Raw genomic sequence first — 19,488 nt, forward strand, 5'->3', positions numbered from 1 at the left:
TGATATTTTAGAGATTTTAATAATAATTGTTAGTATCTCATTTTTCATGTTCTTACCTTGCACTGAGCCTTTTTTTATTTATTTATTTTTTATTTTTTAAATAAATAATTTGGGGGGATAGACATGTTTGGTGGACTTAGATTTAATTTATTAGACCATCAAATTGGACGAGCAAATGTAAAAGATTATTTTTATTTTTAAAATTTAGGATTTAGGGTTCAGTTAGTAAAATGATATTATTTACGGAGGCTAAATATGTCAAAAATTTTCAAAAACCCCTGAAGAGTTCGTCTTCGTAGCGAGCAGCGGCAGAGAGACAGATTTTCCTTTCCCGGAAACCAAACAAACATAAACCAAACCCCACCCCCACACCCCCCCCCCCCCCCCCCCCCCCCCCCCCCACCCACAAAAAAAAAAAAAAAAAAAAAAAAAAGAGAAAAAAATAAAGGAAGAAGACTAACCAGGAAAAGAAAAATACTGAAGAAGAGGAAGAAGGTGAAAGGAGTGAGCCATGAATACGCTTTGTCGTTCAGTCGCGCAAAGAGCATTTGCAAAAGAACGCCTTCCTTCTTTGCAATCTTACCACCACTACTACTCCACAGCAGCTGCTAAACCTCGTTATAGGGCTACCAAAACAATGACGTCTCAGCGTTCTCCTCCTTCTTCTCCTCCTTCTCCTCCTGAACAGACTACGTATACTCTGTCTTCTCCTTCCAGAGGAGCCAAAGCAGCCCAGAGTTCAGCTTCTTCCTTTTTATCATCGTCGGAGGTGATATTGAAGAGGCCCAGCGAGATTCCATTCCAGGCCAAGGTTGCTAATTCGGTTCAATTGATTGGTTACATCCCTAAGCCTGTTCATTTCCAAACCACTCATGATGGCAAGCCTTGGGCTTCCACAACTATCACCACCCAACGCCCTTCTTCTACTTCTACTGACTCTGCTCTTTGGTGATTCCTCATTTGCTTTTGCTTTTTTCGTTTCCCTAAATTTGTTTTTTCTTATGGTTTTTTTCATGAATTAGGTACATTTATTGTACAGCACATTTTTAGTTGCAAAGAAATGTTTGAACGTTAACAATTTGGGGTTAAGGTTAAAAAGTACCGGAAAATTTTCAATTCTTGGTTTAAGTTATTAAGCGCAGAGCAACAATTTGATAGAGAAAGTCCTTTTTGTAGAACAGGTTAGGGTTTCTTTAGATAAATTTTGGATTATATCTATGTTAGGAAATAAGGAAATTTGATGATTTTCTTGTCTTTGGATTGGTAGGCGTGCATTGCTAATTTGATTTTTTGGTTTATGCTTCCATTTACATTTATTTAAATACTGTTATAATTCTATGGTTCAATTTGCATAGCGTTGGATTGGGCCTGCAAAACTCTACTTGTTATGTAAGATTGCATTGTTATGAGATCCTATGAACATTTTGACTTGTTAGTTGTTGAACCATATTGTTTTCTTCTGCTTTTCGGAGAACCTGATTGCTGTTTTGGTTCCTTTCCTATTCGCCTTCCTTTTCTAGTGAAATTCTCTGAGTAAATATTGTTCCACCATATGTTAGTTTAAGTTTAGCTACACCTTGAAATTGGTTTCATGTATTATAATTTGCTTGAATTTCTTTTAAGTCTTTTCCCTAATTCCTTTTAACATTTCAAACTAATTTTTCTTAGTTGATGCACGTATTATGTTGAATGTCCCATGTCACAGTGGATAAACTCCTTGTTGTATGTTTTTTGTTTGATTCCTTCAATTACAAATGCTTGCTAAAGTTGCATTATTAATTAATGGTGTTATTTATCCCGTCTACAAAACATATGATAATTGAATTTCCTCATTTAAGGATTCCAATAATATTTGAGGGTGACTTGGCTCATATTGCCGCTTGCCATGTGAAAGAAAACGATTATGTCTACATAACTGGACAATTGAGTAAACATCATCCTTGGAGGAATGCTAACCAGGGTGAAGCCAGTGTTCAGGTAAACTAGTTGAAATCTTATAGTTAATTTGCATTACTGTGAAAGCTTGTTGAATTGTGGCCCTGTAGGCTTTGTTGAGATTGGGCATTACTATTCTGGACAAATGCATGCTTGGCTTGGATTGGCTGATAATAACGAATTTAAGTTTTGATTTTCTTGCTTTTAGTTTTTGTTGTATGCTTCTACATTGTAATTCTTTTGATAAGAAATATAGTCTTATTTATATGATATGTTAGACATAGAATAAATAAGATAAGAAATCCACCATAGAAAGTATAAAAATTGAAATTAGGTTTCAAAAATTTGTCCAGCTTAAATTTTCTAGGGACGTTTTCTGTCATTCCAAGTTCTTTCTTTCTATTATTTGAACAGTTGTTGAGTTTCTGAATTGAGTATCATTGATTTGAAATTTTAGGTTATGGTGCAAAACCTCAACTTTGTTGAGGCATCTTCTCCAATGGTTAAGGACTCTGTTCATAACATTGAAGAAGAAGTGACCTCTTGTGACTCTGGTTAGTCCTTTTTTTATTGTCTTGCTTTTGGACATTTTTCATGTGATATCTGTTAACTCTGTTAAACTGCAATAAGGTTAAGTCGAAAGATTAATAATAGACATATTCTTTCTTGGTCCATTTTGGTTAGGTCGGTTGTCGGATTGTTTGAGCCTAATAGTGTGTAGTTTTGAACTAGATACCAAAAAATGTAAGTAAAGATACAATATTGAAAGGGTTTCTAGAATTTGGCACATTCTCTCTGGTTCATCTTGACAAATTAAATATTTTCCAAGATGACACTTAGCTATAATATTCATTAGCAACAGTATTCATTAGCATTAATGATACTGCTGCAGTGTTGATCATTTCCATCTTATTTTGTGCTTATGGTAAAAGATATATAACGTCTAATTGGTGTATATATTTTTGTAGTTTGGTTTATTGTTGATAAGTTCTCCTAAAGTTTTTGTAATTCGGTTTTGAATTTTTGATAATGATTACAAAATAAAGACTCATCAACTCTTCAGACAGTGGAAAGGAAGATGGGGATACTGCATTGAGTCCTTGGAGAGATCTTCTTGATAATCCAAAAGAATGGTCTGATTATCGTAGTAAAAAGCGTGATGGATTGGTAATGACTGCTCCCTTTGGATCTTTTACCTGTTGACTTATTTCTTCAATAAATTCTCTGACTAGTTTTCCTTGCAGGTGAAACCAAAGTATCCTGATTTCAAACGTAAGGATGGTAGTCAGGCAATCTGGCTTAACAGTGCACCAAAGTGGGTTTTATCAAAACTTGAAGGACTGGAGTTTGGTAATCAAATTAAAAACTCCAAAGGAACAAAGCAGTCCAAAGGTGAGCCTGCACAACTTTCTTATATAGTTGGCAGACATTGGTTTTCTCAATATTTTTCATTTTAGCAAATCTAATGTCTGTTTGCACATGTGAACTTGTGTTGATTCTATGTCAATGTATTGATGTTTGCAAAGGCCTTATTGCTTCATATGTCTCTGGAAAGGTAACTTGCAGGGTACATTTGAGCCTTTTTTTGGGCTGAAAATAGAAAAACCTAAGAATGCTTGATTTCATATAACATCGTTTGTAACAATACTGAACTTACCTACTCTTTATTTCTTCTCGGTATCTGAGTGTTTTACCATTCTATATACAAATATATGTGCAACCACATGCACTAGCATGCACATGCACACTGAGAAAATATATATATATATATATATATATATGTATATCCTACTCTTATGTTAATATCATCTCTATTCCTGCACTTCTATTAGATGTTTTGTGGAAAGACTTGGTGGACAACCCAGATAAATGGTGGGACAATAGACAGGATAAGGTAAAGTATAGATTTTATCTCCATTTTAACCTTTGATTTTTCATTTTATTTTTTCTCTCTCTTTGGGATCAATTTGATATCTTTTGTTTCTGATTTTGTTAATTGTAGTTCAAGGAAAGTCAGCCAGACTTCAAGCACAAAGAAAATGGTGAAGTGCTATGGCTCAACAGTTCACCAGCTTGGGCTCTATCTAAGTTGCCACCTCCAAGACCACCGAGGAAAGCTGTGGCTACTGGCAAGAGGGAAACACTTCCCTCCTGAAACATACATTGATCTAATATAAAATTCCTACCTCAGTTTAATGTTTTGCTAAATTTTGGGAATGAAAGCTCAGTATACTAAAATTCCTTTTTTTTTTTTTTTTTTTGTTTGGTCTTTTCTGGTGTATTATAAGGAATGAACTTTTCGTGATGGCCATCTTTAATACGCCTTTGAAATGAATTCTTTTACTATTGGTTCAATATTCAAAGAGTATTATTATTATTATTATTTAAAAAAAAAAAAAAAACCTTTTTTTCGTTTTGGGATAACATATGTCTTAATTCGTTTTGCAGATTTGTTTAAAGAATTTATTCAACTAAATAAAATAACATACAACTAGATCAGAGACGATGACGATGATGATGATATGTTGGTATTGATAATTAAAATTTGGAAAATAAAATCACACAACGCATATGAAGGGGGAGTGTAAATAATAATAATAATAATAGTAACCCGTACACCGTACCAGGTCAAAAACAGAAAGAAAAAACGAATGTGAGCATTTGGTCAAGTTGGGCCACGTGGGAATCAGGTCGCATTTAGGAAGGAATGAATGAATGAATGAATCAGAAATCCAGTGGAAGTTGACCCTGGGGAAGTGCACTCAGGGGTAGGCTTTTACATTTTTTTTAGTTTGTTTGTTTGTTCTTCAGTGCTTCTTCCTTTCCATAAATACAAACTCTCTCATACAACCAAGCCCACCCAACAATACAATGCCTTTTTTCTCAGCTTCCCCACCACAACAAGACCCATCTTCAGGTATTGCTTGGTTTTTACTTTTTGGTATTTACTTTTCTGTTTTCTGGCTTTATTAATTTGGTTTATTTATTTATTTTTTTATGGGAGAGCAACTGATATATTTTTCTATGGCATCCAATTTTAAGAGACAAATGGGATTGAAGAGCATCTGTTGGTGGTAAACGATGAAGAAGGAGGAGGAGGATTGGAAGAAGAAGAATCCAAGGTCAAATTCCGGGTTCGGAATCTGACCAAGTTAACTGATGCTGGAACTCCCATACTAAACAAGCTCAGCGTGGATATTCCAAAGGGTGTTATCGTTGGGATCATAGGACCCAGCGGTAGCGGCAAGTCCACGTTTCTCAGGGCTCTCAACCGTCTTTGGGAACCATCTCCGGAAACCGTGTTCTTGGACGGCCATGATATCTGCCATCTTGATGTTCTCAGCCTCCGTCGCAAGGTTGGAATGCTCTTTCAGATCCCTGTTCTTTTCGAAGGTAGTTTCTTTTTTCCTATTTCCACATAATTCCTCTCATTTCCCGAAAGCCAGTGTTTTTATTTTTTTTTATTTTTTATTTTTTAAATAACTGCGATTGCTTTACTTCCTTGCCAAGTTAATATTTGCTTTGTTTGTTGTTCATTTTTGTGCCTAATTGACTGTGGTTTTGAATTTGTTTCTGAAATTTTTTATTTTGTTAAGAAATGGAACATGGTAGCTATTGCCTGACCATTTAAGCCTATAATAACAGTTGATATTCTTTTCTGTCCTACAGAGCCTTCTTCTAGTGTGGGTAATATATGCACCCAGTTCATATTACACTTGATGCTAAACTAGTTGTGCTACTTGTGTCAAAAGTTCTCCTAGTGGGCCATCATCTATATCAAATTCCAAATCCTTCAGTTAACCTTTTATTAAACAATTTACTATGTCGTAGTGCTTCATTATTTAAAGATTTAACATCTTTTAGTCTCGGTTTGAGTTAAAATGAAACGTAACATTAACTCATTTTAAGCAGGGCATGGTTAAAACCTGCCCCATATAAGAAGTTATACGCAATAAGCTACAGTATTATTACAAATTAGAACCTATGCCAGCATGGAATAAATTAAGGACAAAAAGTACTCTTCATAGTGGAGAAGTGACTCCTACTTTAATCATTCAGGTAGCTGTACTGGCATAAGAAGTAGCATTTCTTTATGAATTCTCCTAAATAATCACTTAACCATGGAAACCATCTGTTCAGGCTCAGTTGCAGATAATATACGATATGGACCTCAGCTAAGAGGTCACAAACTTAGTGACCATGAGGTATACAAGTTGCTTACCCTTGCAGACCTTGATTCATCTTTCTACAGCAAGAATGGTAGCGAACTGTCTGTTGGTCAAGCCCAAAGAGTTGCACTTGCTAGGACTCTAGCTAATGCACCAGAGGTAATTTGGTTATAAAAATTGTAGAAAAACCTTTTGTCTGTGTGTCACCATTTCTCATCATGCTTGCTCTCCTTGACAGGTTTTGCTGCTAGACGAGCCAACAAGTGCTTTGGATCCAATATCTACAGAGAACATAGAAGATGTCATAATGAAGCTGAAGAAGAAGCAGGGAATGACAACTATAATGGTTTCACACAGCATCAAACAGATACAGAGGATTGCAGATGTACTTTGCCTCCTCGTGAATGGAGAGATTGTTGAAGTTCTAAAACCTGATAAACTTTCTGAAGCTACACATCCCATGGCACTACGGTTTCTTGAACTGAGTTCCTAAGAGTCCTCCTATTTATATCTCTCTTTCGTTATTTGTGGAGTATATGGTTTAAATAATTGTTGTACATTATGTTTGGCATGTTGAGTTTTAGAATGAGGTAATGCTAAGACATATTGGCTCATCCCCTAAACTTTGTTATCACTTATCTTTCTTTTTTCGGGTTTTTTATTTTTATTTTTGTTAAAATTGTTATCATTTATCTTGAGTAAACATAAACTTGTAAGCAAAATTGTTCCACTACTTGATTGAATGAATAATTTTGGCGAGAATTCAAGGGCTTTAAAGCTTGTTCTCCACTATGTGAGTTTGAGCAAGTAACCATTTGGTGAAAGAAGGGAAGAAATTTATGTCAATAGCAAGTTGGTTTATACCAAAAAAATAAAAATAAGAAGGTTAGCAAGTTGGTAAAATGCATGTCCAAAACAATTTGTTGATAATGCTATAAATAGAGAACCTCAAATATGAAGATAATAGAGTTAACAGATTTAATGCAATAATACAACTGGCAACTATTCCATTATAGTCCAATGATTTGTTTCAAGATATTTTTGCCTTCATTATAACATGGTCGGTGATGGCTAGGGAAAAAAAGGTTATTCTCGGGGCAGTATTCCTATATCTGTAGTTTGGTGGTATTAGTTTGAAAAAGAAATTAAATTCTATGGTTTGGTACTATGGATGCAGGATAGGTAATCCTGAACAAGACATTACTCCTTGGAAAGTTTATTTCAAACACATTGAGCTTAATGATTAGGAAAAGCCTATAAAAACATCCATAAAGTAGATATTGTGTGATTGTCTTATGACTCGTGCCATGATGATGATGTTAACCTTGTCAAAATCCAAGCAGCTCACCAAGTTTATATCTATGGATGATGAATCTGCAAGGTGAATTGTCCTCTCTCAAAGGTGAACCGTCCTCTTTCTTATATATAAATGTAAGAAATATATATAGGCACTGCATTACACCATGATAGTTACATACTTATATCAGACCAAGAAATAATTGGATGGTGAGTCTTAGTACAATAAAAATAAAAAGGTAAGCAAGTTCAAAGCCAATATTTATATGGTCCAAGAAAATTGACAGTTTTTAGAAATTATGGGTGGGTGTATTTTTTCTATTTTTTCCTGCATCAAAAATTAAAAGAAAAAAAAAATTGAATTTTTTTATTGCTGTGAGTGCGCCATGAGTGAAGTATACAGATTTATTTATATTCATATACGATTACCAAATGAAAATAAGAGGAGTACCCTGCCAAATTCTTAGTAGGTAATTAACCCATAGAGCTTGATATTTTATAGAGAAAGAAAAGAGCTGAAAAAAAGAAAAGGAATTTGCTTTTTTTTTTTTTTTTTTAATTGAAAAAAGGCATTTCTTGTACTGAGGAGAAAAGAATAGTACTACATTGAAAAAATTGGAAAAATCTTGGTAAAATCGAAGCAAAGTAGTGATCAAAATCCCTCTTTCTCTTTCAAATGATCAAAGCAACAATTGCTGGAACCTATTTATATTTTAAGCCTTGGCAGTATCTTCAATAGCAATATTCTGAATAGACACATTACCCAACTTTCCATATTTTTTTGTTTAAAAAAACAAAAAGATTAAGGAGTTGTTAATTTTTATGGGTGGCTAACACTATTCGAAAGATAGGAGTTTTCAAAGCATATATTTTGTTGTTTTAAGGCGCAGTGAGAAAAAAATAAAAAAGATAAAAAAAACTGGAAAGTTGATTTTGCTAAAATAATTTATTCTGCAATCATTCAATAATTTCATAAGAAACATGAATGATGAGTTTTGAAGAAAAGTACCTTTCTTCCTTTATCAAAAAGAAAATGGTTGCAGTAGGTAGGACCCACATGTTTTCTAGGCATGGAAACCCATGGAAAATGCAACTGAAAACAGATCAAATTCAGATATAATTACACTTGTGATCCTTATGTTTTGAGCAAAATACTGTCATATCCTCTTACTTTAATTTATTTCACTAGCTTCCTGAATTTATAATTATTAAGGTTTAACCGACATCCTTGTTTTCTATTTAAGTTTAAAATGCATGGACTCCAAAGGCCAAGGCAAACAACTGGGTTAATACTAAAAACCATGAAGAAGTGCATCAAAAAGATGCAAAAGTAGAATCTAGCGAGAGAGAGAGAGAGAGAGAGAGAGAGAGAGAGAGAGAGAAGCACCTTTACTGTAGTCCTTATTGGCGAGGACAAAAACATGGATTAATGATTAAATTGTGAGTGGTTTTGTTTGATATGAAACACACACGTGAAGTCTTTCATACTTTTACCAGCTGAGAAGCCAAAGAGAGGTTGATTTCTGCAGAGGGGCATGGGGAGACAAACCTGTCTTCTGGCTTCCTCTTGGTCTTTGCTCTCTGCCCTTTCCATAATCAGCAGGTTCACAAGCATTGGGTTGGGACATGTTTAACCAGTCCCTTGCTCAATAATTCTCTGCTCCCTCTCTCTCTCTCTCTCTCTCTCTCTCTCTGTGTGTCTGCATTGCATTTCTTCTCTCTCTCTCTCTCTCTCTATATATATATATATATATATATATATATTGATATACCAGGAGTTCCATCCTTTACCTCCCAAAGCATAGAGACGTCTTCTATCAAGCTGAATAAATAATGAAATCTCTGCATATAATTTTATTTTGTCTCCTAACTGCTGCCTATCTTTTTTCCCAAAACATCAATTCTTCATCTTTAGTTTTTCCCAGAAGAAGACAGTCCCCGAGAAAGTTAAGCCTGCCATCGATTAATCACAAGCACGAATACCAGGCAACCCAGGTATGGTGAATATTCTTCTGTTTCTAGCATTTGAACTTTCTCTTCGTTTTCTCCTCTCAGTGTAGATGAATGATTCCTGGTACTGTTTTTGATGTAACCATTTTTCTGCTCAACCAAGATCATGTACTTGGATCTTGAGTCTTAACCATCTTGTTTTCATGATCTTTTTGTAAAATTAGATTGAAAAAACAAATCATGACTTGCTGTTCATCAAAATCATTTCAATTCTAGCGGGAAAAAAAAAAAAAAAGAATCATTTCAATTGAGATAATTTTGATTTTCACACTAAGAACCTAATCGTCAATTTCTTGAGAAGATTTGCGTCCCTCCCATAGCAACGACTTCATTTTTGCTGCAAATAAGCGAGTGTTCAAATTCTCATGACTATATGTCATCATTCTGTACATGGTTTGAAGTAAAACCATAAATGGATCTGTGTAAATGCAGGTTGGTGAAGAAAAATCTAAATCAAGAAGAGTCCAAGAAAGTTTCATGCCATCCAAATATGAAAAAAGTGACAAAAAATTAGATGAGCTTGTTTATAACATGGATTACCATGGAGTGACTACTCATCCAACTCCAACACCGAAGCATCCCAAACCATAGAATACAATAAACCTTCCTGATGGAAGTTCTCTCGCCTTCATAATCGAAAGACTATGCAGACGTACTATATTTATCATTAATAGTTTCATATATGTAATGATTGAGTCATATATTTGAAAAAAAAACAAAAGATGTTCAAATCATCTTTGAAGTGTCCTATGTCTATTCTTACTTACTATTCTCCTACCAGACTATTGCACATAAGTCTTACTTCTCCAGTAACTGGAATACAACCCAAGTCATCAAAATGTAACATGTACCTGTGAGCTAGTTGTGCGTGAGCCTATTGACAATAACTTAGAAAACAAGGCTGCCTTTCAAGGTTGGCTACATCGCTCACATATAATGTTGGCAGATGTCATGATGCTACATATAAGCTCATTGATCCTGGCTGTCAGAGACTCACCCAGTGAGAATTGAGTAATACTGAAAAATTACTGATATATTCAGGAGAGATCAAGATCCATAATGCAGAGAAATCATTCCGTTCGTATATTGCTTTCTGACCCTTTTATACCTCTCAAGCAGCATTCTATAGCTCCCAATTACATCGTCAAATTTCACCTCACAACAGAACCGAGACTTTACCAAGCTGAATGCAGCTTCTCCCTTGTCTCTATCTTGACCACATAAAGTGGAAAAGTATTCAGGTCCCATAAAAGGCATATTCCAATCTTGTCTCTCAACAGTTTCCGCTTTCTGATTTAAAAACTGTAGCCATTTGATCCTCTGAAAGGGATCTTCATTTTTCTGTATTGCAACTTCTACACTCTTGACCACTTCCGAAAACCTTGGTTCAGTATTAATTTTACGAAGTAAATCACAGAATATGGTTTTCTGTATCTCAAGCCTATTATTGGAATATGAGTGCCATGAAACTGCACCAGCCAAACAAGCCTTCCGGAAGGTATGATCAGAATCAGCAATCAGCCCAATAGTAACATGTAAAAGATCAACAGATATATCATAAAGAATACCAGATGACGAGTCAGACGCATAATGAGGCTTTTGGTTCTTGTGCCAATAATTGAGTGCAACGTGAACAAATCCCTCCCACCTGTATAAAAGAGAAAGCTAAAAAATAAAAATGGGTCACAAGAGAATATTAGGAGAAGAAAAATAGATCAGCACTATGAGATACTAAGCTCATCAAAAAAATAACATTTCATTTCACAAATTTTATCATATCATTTAAAACTAATCTGATTTTTAAGAAACATAATTTACATTCAATTCATAAAACTTTCCAAGGCACAAATTTTAACCGTCCAAGGACTAACATATTACAGTACTAGTTTAAACTGTCAGCTAGTCAAATGAACTTCATAGAGTGGATGTAACTTTTTGTTTGTTTGCATATCATATTAAGTGTGCTAGTGTGTAATATAGATTACCACACATATTTATTGATAAGATAATGATTGACATCCGCTTCATAATTACACCAAATAAGGACAGGTCAATGCGTCAGCTTTTCCAGGGACATAATGTCTAATAGTCGTCCTTTTGCCTCATAAACACACATTTATATCATCTTGTTAGGTGAAGAATTTTGATCACCTCACATGCTTTGCTGTGTTTCATCTTTAAACATATGCCATTCCATTAAATGCAAAGATTTTTCATCTTTATGACATATATCATGCTTCACCTAGAATCAGAAAGATGCGAGAAAAAGCATAAGATGGAGCCGATGTGTATCAAATACTATCTTAACAAAAGTAGCCTTTTCGGAAGCCCTCCTTGGAAAGTGAATAATGAAGCTATTGTTTGAAACAGAAAGGATTCAATTCATATATAAAAGTAGAAAAAATATATATAAAAAGCCAGAATCACACACATGTGAGAGTGCACACACACACACACACACACACACACACACATACATATATATATATATATACACAGAAAGAAAGCAATGACGTACTATTATAATCATTTACAAAGAGAGCAATAATGTCAAAAGCAAAATCATCATAGAATAAGTTAAAAGTATATTAGAACTTAATAATTAAAGGCATAACTGGCAACATCTAATAGCCACACAAGTTCACTACTAAAATTACAATTTTTATAGGCTGTAATTCCAATGAATAAGGATTAATGGTCGCAGACTCATCATTTTTAAAGGTCATTCCTGTACCTACACCTAAATCTTACACAAATTTCGTACTCAATGCCATGGCTACATACACAGGTAACACAGCATATACATGTGTTATATTATTATTTGAGTGGCATGCATAAACGACGCATCATATGACCACCTCTGGATTGAAGGAATAAAGGACTGTAGAAAGCACTGGTGGTGTATATGTGTTGACTAATCACACTCATAGTCCTTATATCGACCATTTACTCACTCAGTCAATGCTCATAACCTAATGATAATATGGGCTGACATCACATTAGAATTACCAGTACATCATATCTCTGTTATCCACCGATCATCTATCCTGTCTAATGATCTCATAATGCTGAATATATTTGAAATATTGAACCAGGAAGAAAAAGTAAATATTAAATAACTACTTCCATACCATTCTTAACTCCCAGATTACACGCTCAGCTTGAAATACAATTAACAGAACAGATTCCCAAAGATTTGCACTCAATTTAAAAAACTCTAGAGAGGAAAAAAATTATCTGCATCTATTATATCATTACCACAGAACTAACACTGCAGATTAAATTTTACTTTGAAACTATTAAATTGTGTTAATTTATTGGATAATGTATGCGTCCAATATATCAGACCATGCAACCAGGATGCAATAATCATAACATATCTGAAAGAATGTATCTATCATGTGTCACTGGGGTATCCTTAGATATAAACATAGTACATGGAATGGAAATATGTAAAGATTCATCTATCAACTTCCACAAATAAGGTCATCCATTCAATCTTAAAGAAATTCTAAAAGAATAAAGAACTGTAAAAGAATGCTCAACATTTAATGAATGTTAGAACCGGGGAAAAAAAATGCTTTACACATATTTACTGGGAGAAAAGGAAAAAGAAAACCGTAAATCTAGCTTTACTTACTCAAATGGAGGCTCAACCTCAATACCAAATGTAAGGTGTAAGGAAAATCCAGAATACCCATCACCACTATTTGTACATGCCTCATGAGGAAAACCTCTTGGAATATACAAAACATCACCTTCCCCCAAGGAGAAAAGTGTGCATGCAGCAGTGGAATTCTCAGCTTCGGGACAATGTAGACTATCAATGGGATCATACAAGCGAGGTAACTGTGAGTTTGATTTAGAGAAAACTTTCCATTTCTTAGTTCCAAGAAGTTGGCATACAAACACACAATGGTCATCATAGTGACGAGCCAAGCCCTGAGAATTTGGTGGTGTCAAGTACATATTGACACCAACCGATGGTTGACCAAACAGAGATGCCAATCCATCTGCAATAGCTGCGATGCTCTCAAAACGGAACTCCATGCCACGTAAAGCAATTGTATAACCAGCTTGGTATGCTTCTCCACATTTCAAAACATCATCCAACTTAAAAGTTTGAGAATCATTCAAGCAGCAAGATTTAGATGCGAACTGAAAGAAATGCTCCTCTCTTTCCAAAGGCATTTTCATTCTTAAAACCCGCACATCCTGCTGGTAGATAATAGGACAACCCAATTTATGCTGTACCTCCTTCAAGAAACTTAGGATGTCTAATTCATCTGAAGCAATAGGAAGGCAAGAAACCATACTTTGAAGCATAGAAGAAAGGAAAAAAGGAAATGATTCTTTTGAGTTTAAAGATTGTATAAATGGGCCGAATATATCATACTTGTCATTTGAATCCCCTAAAAGCCTTTCCATGATAAAGGGAGAAGCTTCCCAATGATTTAACATGAAATCTTCAAAACCAGCCTCTTTAGAACCAAAAATTCTCATCTCAATTGCCTCAAATGGCAAAGCAATGGAAAGTTGATCAGCACAAATGGAAAGCCTAAAGATGCTTTCTGCCAGATTGTTAATTTTAATGTTGCTAGCATAGAAGTCCGTCTCTTGGTTGAATTTCATACAGTTGTTGAGTAACATTTGACTATGAACTTGTGCCCACAGCTTCTTTGAAAAGGCCAATAAAGCTACGGAGAGGTTTCTTGGGATCTTTTCCAATTGTTCAATGTTGCAGGTGTTAATCAGATTAATCGCAGCATTTAGAAGTAATACTGGATGTTCATCTCCCTTAAACCCTATAATAGTACAGGTCATTCTTCTGCTGTCCACAGAGCATAGAGAAACCGAATTTGGAGACATATGAACCTGAAGGAACCGAAATCTAAAGCAGCTTAAGTTAATTCGTCCACCATTATACAATCCCAAAATACCACATTACTATCAAATAGTTGATTCAAGCAAATAAATAAATTAAATAATAGCCAAAGATTATCCACTAACATTTAAAGTTACAAGTTTGAAAATACTCACATAAGAGCCTCAAGGGCAGAGAAATCAAGCAGGCAATGACGTCCAATGGAAGTGGTGCACAAATCCAAAACAGCGTTACAAGCAGCCAGAATTACTCTCCTCTTAGGGTGCACCAACGCAGAGACCAAAGCCTTTACCGTCTCACCGTCCATAGCAATCCGCTGGTTCATCTCCAGCGACAGCAGCGAGGCCGCCCCAACAATCTCCGCACCGAGATATGCGATTCCGGCACTCCTGCAATTCGCAACCAAACAAAAAAATTCAAATTCGCCAACAAAGCACAATGCTTTGCAGTCAGGGAAGCCACAGAGAGAGAGAGAGAGAGAGAGAGAGAAAGAGAGAGAGAGAGAAGGAAATTACTTGGAGCTTACAAGGATGGGTAGCAGAGAGAGAATTGGACTGTTTGGTAGGATGTGATGGAGAGAGGCATGGAATTTGGTCAAGCATTTTCTGATTAATAAGGAGAGGGAATGAGAGTGTTTGTGAAGATTACAGAGAGCTGCTAGCAGAAGAGCAAAATCGGTGTTGGAGTCGAAATCTGAGTCGGTTAGATTTGGGAATCCATTGTTATTATGAGTATGGAAAGCTCTGGTTTTTCTTCTCTTTTTGCTTTGTCTTTTTGGCTTCTCCATTTCTTCCCTGCTCTGTCCAATTCGCCTATGCTTTTCCAGCCCACACCCGCTCTGTATGCTGCCGTCTCTCTGCTTTCGGTTTAAATAGCATATTTATATTCTTAGATTGCAGAGTAACTTTCACATGTTTCTAATTTGTTCTCTAAATTTTTCTTCTTTAGACTTAATTTTCTCTCTAAATTATAATTTAGTCCTTCATATTTCCTTTTTATTATTGTCTAACCAGATTGTCCAATTAACATTCAAATAGATCTTCAATTTAAGCACTTTTTTTTTTTCATATAAAAATATAAATTTCATAAAAGAAAAAAATCATTGGCATCTCTTCATAAAAAAATAAAAAAATTTTAATTTCCAAATTTTTGAAGTGTGTAATAAAGCAAAGAAGAGCTTTTAACAAACCAAACATTCTGAAGATATTCAAAGCAAAGCATGAAAATTAAATTAAAACATAATGCGTGTATTAAAAAAAAGTAAGTTATTTAAAATTGTTCTTATAAAAATAGTACATTATGATTTTTTACAAACAAAATACTACATAATTAAAAGGCCCCATTTTCGCTTTCTGGCCTAATGCCACAAAGGCCGGTCATGCTGTGTCACGAGCTGCCCACTTCTTATCTCAGTAGTTAGCCATTTCAGAGATCATCATTCCTGTCCTCTGCTGCAATGCCCAGAAGCTTAGCCAGTTCTCCACTTTCATATGCTTCAACGGTATCTGAGTTCACCATATGATATGTCGGTTTTAGGTCTACTTTATCAATTTCAATGGAACAAAGAGTAGAAGTTAAAGTTTACAGGAATTCAAAATTACCATCAGAACCTCCAATGTGCTTTCCATTTATGAAAACTTGGGGCACAGTACGCCTTCCAATAATCTCCGCCATGGCATCTTGAATATCACTCCCATCATCTAACAGATACAAAAACCGCAACTTCAATCAATAAATCCAAGGTATATTCACTCAAAGTTCATGCAATAATCATATACTTTCAAGTTTCAAACAGAGTTGCAGAAGCCATTCAGAAAGCACTCTTTTGGAAAGGATATGCTACTACAGGAAGCAAGCAAAGATCCAAAGAACAAAAACTACCAAGTTAATTTGAAATCATGCGATTTAATATCTGTTTCATAGCATTATATGCAGTTCACAAAGAACTCAGAAACAAGATTTCCCCAAATTATTGAATATTCAAATAGCTTATGGTTTTGCACAAAGAAGTTTACTTGGAGAGGAAAATTCAGTTGTAAAAGAGTATACCTCTCTCATCAAGCTCAATAACATGTGGTACTTGTTTCAACTCTTTGAAAACAGCTTTTGCCCTTCTACAATATCTGCAGATCATCCAAAAGAGATAGAAACAGCGAATTTGATTGAAACCTCAAAATTTTGAATCGCATATGTAGTTATACGTACATTGAGTCACTCATAAAGATAGGTAATAATATAGCATCATAAATTTCACTTACAAATACAAAAACAAAATTACTTTTTATGTGACTTCTATCACTAACAAATAACAACCTAATTATCAATTAGGATGAAATAAAACATATCTTGAAGATTTTTATTTTTTTATTTATTTATTTTTTTTTTTTTTTGGCTGAAATGGAGTGATCAGCAAACTAGCACTAACTTCACCTGGCTTTATTTTCAAAAAAAATTTCTACTTTTTTTTTTAAAACAAACCCACATTACAGATCATAGTTTAGGTGACTAACTTAGATTCTGAAAATAAAAAAGCGAAAAGGAAATTAAAAAAATTTAGCAATTAAGTACTGACCGCATGCACATTTTTTCCATCTACCAAGAAAAAGAAAATGGAAATCCACCAAAGATCAACCGAACTGTAAAAGGGCAATTTTTTTCTAAAGGCCCAAATACGCAAAACGGATCTTCATTTTTTTTTTTTTTTTTTTTTCAGATTACGAGTATTACTCAGAGAAATCACAGAAGTTAGCAGAGAATAATGAAAGAAAAGTTGAGAGAGAGAGAGAGAGAGAGAGTACGGGCAATAAGACTTGGAGAAAATGACGATCTTGTGGGAAGAGATGGTTTTCTTGATGAAGGCGGCCTCAGGAGCTGTCGAAGATGCTGATGCTGATGGTAGTGCCAAATGTATAGACGCCGCCATTGCTACTACAGCAATCGCCGATACGATCCTCCATCCTGTCGCCATGGCAAATCAATCTAAGCTCTGCCTCTGCCTTCGCAATCGAAACGATAGTGTGGTTTTGAGGAAAATATTAGGGTAGATTGGATGAATGGTCTCAATCTATGCTCTCGTTTACAAATCGGTCCTAAAGATTTTCTTTTTTTGGCATTTTAGTTTATGGATTTATCAAAACATTATACTTGTTAGTCTCTTTATCTAAAATCATATTATTTTTTTTTAATTAGTTTGTAATATAAAATATAATTTGAGATCAATTTATAATTTTTAACATAATTTAAAAGTTATAAATATAATAATTAATTAATTATATATTTAATTTTTTAAATTATATGAAACGCTATATATTAATTTTTAAACAATATTCTATATTACACGTGAATCCTTAATATAATGTTTACATGTGCATCTAACAATAGATTTTGAATAAAATAATATTAAAAAACTAAGAATTTTGGAACTAAAATGCTAAAAGAAAAATTGTTTGAAGACGGATTTGAAAATGAAAATATAGTTTAGAGAGCATTTATTTGATTTACCTAAAATATTATTTAGATTGTGATTTTTATTTGTTTATAATTATAAATATTAAGAATAATTATTATTAAATAATATAATTAATAATTTCTAGATAACTAACTAATTTTTGTTTATAATAAAAATGAATGGTATAGAAATATTAATTTTCTTGAACTGTGTAAATGCCAATTAATAGTAGTACTTTATTAAAGGGTTTTTATTTATTTTAGTAAATAAAAGGGAACATATACAGCAAAAATAAATCTTTTTTGTCTTCATAAAATTTTGGCAATTAGTTTTAGAATAACAAATCCTTTTTTTAATCATCATTAGTGATGGCTAGTGGTGGATCTAGGTTGATATGACAGGTTTAGTTTAAATATTTTTTTATTTTTCAAAACTGTAAATTTATATGGGAAAATAAATGATCACTTTTCAATTAAATTGTCGTGTTAATACTCGAGAGAAATAACATTTTTCTTAATTTTATTGCAATTATATGTTTCATGCCTTTTTGGAAATTGCCGTACATATAGACTGTGTATAAAGGAAATCTATTTTATAATTTCCTCTTAAATCATGTGTTAAAAAAAAAAAAATTGTTGGTGGACATTGATATATATATATATATATATATATATATAAGGAATTTAAATATGATTATCAAAATATGATTTTACATTAGTATCCATGTTCTCTCTCCATTCATATTGAATTTGTTTATGATTATCTTTCATTCATTGCTTTATCTTCGTGAAATTCCAAACCATTTATCTTTGCAATCATTTTTAGGATTCAATTATGTTTGCAACTATATCCTGTTGTAAAACTAGATTTCCATATGCAATGGACCACAAAATTTGTTCAAATATTTGTATTAACATGCCATTCAAAGGACAATGTATAACAAATAATAATAATAATAACTATATATAAAAATAACATTAAAAAAAAAAAAAACAAACAAACAAAAAAAACACCTCGATCCAAACACGTTTCCATCGTTATTTATCTGCACTTTGTAAAAATCAAATCATTGGGCCAATGTTTGTTCATGAAGCTCACAAGCCTAGTCTGCCCTATTGGGCTGGTATAGAAATTATTATTATAAAATAAATTTATATAAGATTTTTATAAATAAATTAATAGATCTATAATTTTATTGTATATTATGGTCCTTATTCATGGTTTTAGAAATTTTATTTTTATTTTAAAATCTGGCTTGGCTTCAAGACGTTGGTTAAAACCTTTTATTTAAAAAAAGATAAATGATTATCAAATTTATTAAAAATATGTAGGAGCCAACTCCAATAATTGGCTCCAATAATATAATGGAAAAAAATGTTGTGGATAGTTTGTAGAAAACATATATAGGCCAGGGTGGCTCTAGATGAAACTCAAATATGAGGTAAGGGTTTTGCTTCATTAATTTGGATAAGGGTAGTCGACGTATAAGGTTTTGCTTCATTAATTTGGATAAGGGTAGTCGACATATAACATGGCAGAAATTATAAACAACCACAGATCATTAGCAAGAGAATTATTATCTTACGTGTTTGCTTTTTTATTTATTTATTTATTTAATCATTTCTTTCATAAAATTCAGCGAAGTGCAATGAGCTAGGATTAATAATTATTTTTTATTTGTGTTTTATGGATATAGGATGGGATTAGTTGAATGTCACTCAAGCCTTAACTTTCCTTTTTAAAAT

General features: G+C 33.7%; 4 protein-coding genes and 2 long non-coding RNA genes across 9 annotated transcripts; 3 read left to right on the forward strand and 3 right to left on the reverse strand.

The window, feature by feature from the left end:
• The first annotated feature begins 410 nt into the window (after nucleotides 1–410).
• On the forward strand, nucleotides 411–4,290 carry LOC107430662 (protein OSB2, chloroplastic). Its single transcript, XM_048481309.2, has 7 exons — nucleotides 411–948; nucleotides 1,839–1,977; nucleotides 2,393–2,489; nucleotides 2,999–3,102; nucleotides 3,180–3,327; nucleotides 3,768–3,829; nucleotides 3,938–4,290. The coding sequence occupies exons 1-7, from the start codon at nucleotides 512–514 to the stop codon at nucleotides 4,088–4,090; spliced, it is 1,140 nt and encodes a 379-aa protein (XP_048337266.2). The 5' UTR covers nucleotides 411–511; the 3' UTR covers nucleotides 4,091–4,290.
• Nucleotides 4,291–4,636: 346 nt separating this feature from the next.
• LOC107431322 (ABC transporter I family member 17) lies at nucleotides 4,637–6,727 on the forward strand. The gene is made up of 4 exons (XM_016042243.4): nucleotides 4,637–4,852; nucleotides 4,978–5,328; nucleotides 6,076–6,263; nucleotides 6,343–6,727. The coding sequence occupies exons 1-4, from the start codon at nucleotides 4,807–4,809 to the stop codon at nucleotides 6,595–6,597; spliced, it is 840 nt and encodes a 279-aa protein (XP_015897729.3). The 5' UTR covers nucleotides 4,637–4,806; the 3' UTR covers nucleotides 6,598–6,727.
• LOC132803327 (uncharacterized) lies at nucleotides 6,642–8,495 on the reverse strand. Its single transcript, XR_009638461.1, has 2 exons — nucleotides 8,410–8,495; nucleotides 6,642–7,555 (listed from the first exon to the last, which is right to left on the reverse strand). It is a non-coding gene; the product is annotated as an uncharacterized LOC132803327 (long non-coding RNA).
• A 184-nt stretch (nucleotides 8,496–8,679) lies between these two features.
• On the forward strand, nucleotides 8,680–10,187 carry LOC112491779 (uncharacterized). The gene is made up of 2 exons (XR_003056125.3): nucleotides 8,680–9,395; nucleotides 9,843–10,187. It is a non-coding gene; the product is annotated as an uncharacterized LOC112491779 (long non-coding RNA).
• On the reverse strand, nucleotides 10,004–15,193 carry LOC107430095 (uncharacterized). Of its 4 annotated transcripts, XM_025073997.3 has the most exons (5): nucleotides 14,811–15,192; nucleotides 14,451–14,684; nucleotides 13,051–14,301; nucleotides 10,979–11,075; nucleotides 10,004–10,898 (listed from the first exon to the last, which is right to left on the reverse strand). In XM_025073997.3, exons 1-5 carry the CDS (start codon nucleotides 15,080–15,082, stop codon nucleotides 10,458–10,460), a joined length of 2,295 nt encoding a protein of 764 aa, XP_024929765.3. In that variant the 5' UTR covers nucleotides 15,083–15,192; the 3' UTR covers nucleotides 10,004–10,457. The 4 variants fall into 4 exon arrangements, with proteins under 4 accessions (XP_024929765.3, XP_015896409.3, XP_015896474.3 ...); XM_016040923.4 differs by having other exon boundaries at nucleotides 10,004–11,058; nucleotides 14,811–15,190; XM_016040988.4 differs by having other exon boundaries at nucleotides 10,004–11,058; nucleotides 14,822–15,022.
• Nucleotides 15,194–15,521: 328 nt separating this feature from the next.
• Nucleotides 15,522–17,417, reverse strand: LOC107432273 (glutaredoxin-C4). Its single transcript, XM_016043417.4, has 4 exons — nucleotides 17,094–17,417; nucleotides 16,345–16,418; nucleotides 15,897–15,995; nucleotides 15,522–15,800 (listed from the first exon to the last, which is right to left on the reverse strand). The coding sequence occupies exons 1-4, from the start codon at nucleotides 17,261–17,263 to the stop codon at nucleotides 15,721–15,723; spliced, it is 423 nt and encodes a 140-aa protein (XP_015898903.1). The 5' UTR covers nucleotides 17,264–17,417; the 3' UTR covers nucleotides 15,522–15,720.
• Between the last annotated feature and the right edge of the window lie 2,071 nt (nucleotides 17,418–19,488).

This window comes from Ziziphus jujuba, chromosome 1, assembly GCF_031755915.1.
Source record: "Ziziphus jujuba cultivar Dongzao chromosome 1, ASM3175591v1".
NCBI classification, from domain to species: Eukaryota; Viridiplantae; Streptophyta; class Magnoliopsida; order Rosales; family Rhamnaceae; genus Ziziphus; species Ziziphus jujuba.

Coding starts and splice junctions, on each gene's coding strand:
- LOC107430662 (XM_048481309.2), top strand. CDS start 512: ATGAATACGCTTTGTCGTTCAGTCGCGCAAAGAGCATTTGCAAAAGAA. Junction 949..1,838: donor TCTACTGACTCTGCTCTTTG/GTGATTCCTCAT, acceptor TCCTCATTTAAG/GATTCCAATAATATTTGAGG. Junction 1,978..2,392: donor AGGGTGAAGCCAGTGTTCAG/GTAAACTAGTTG, acceptor TTGAAATTTTAG/GTTATGGTGCAAAACCTCAA.
- LOC107431322 (XM_016042243.4), top strand. CDS start 4,807: ATGCCTTTTTTCTCAGCTTCCCCACCACAACAAGACCCATCTTCAG. Junction 5,329..6,075: donor GATCCCTGTTCTTTTCGAAG/GTAGTTTCTTTT, acceptor CCATCTGTTCAG/GCTCAGTTGCAGATAATATA. Junction 6,264..6,342: donor CTCTAGCTAATGCACCAGAG/GTAATTTGGTTA, acceptor TCTCCTTGACAG/GTTTTGCTGCTAGACGAGCC.
- LOC107430095 (XM_016040923.4), bottom strand. CDS start 15,082: ATGGAGAAGCCAAAAAGACAAAGCAAAAAGAGAAGAAAAACCAGAGCT. Junction 14,302..14,450: donor TCTGCCCTTGAGGCTCTTAT/GTGAGTATTTTC, acceptor AAGCTGCTTTAG/ATTTCGGTTCCTTCAGGTTC. Junction 11,059..13,050: donor GAGGTTGAGCCTCCATTTGA/GTAAGTAAAGCT, acceptor TCTTTTATACAG/GTGGGAGGGATTTGTTCACG.
- LOC107432273 (XM_016043417.4), bottom strand. CDS start 17,263: ATGGCGACAGGATGGAGGATCGTATCGGCGATTGCTGTAGTAGCAATG. Junction 16,419..17,093: donor TTCTCCAAGTCTTATTGCCC/GTACTCTCTCTC, acceptor GATGATCTGCAG/ATATTGTAGAAGGGCAAAAG. Junction 15,996..16,344: donor TATTGAGCTTGATGAGAGAG/GTATACTCTTTT, acceptor TGTATCTGTTAG/ATGATGGGAGTGATATTCAA.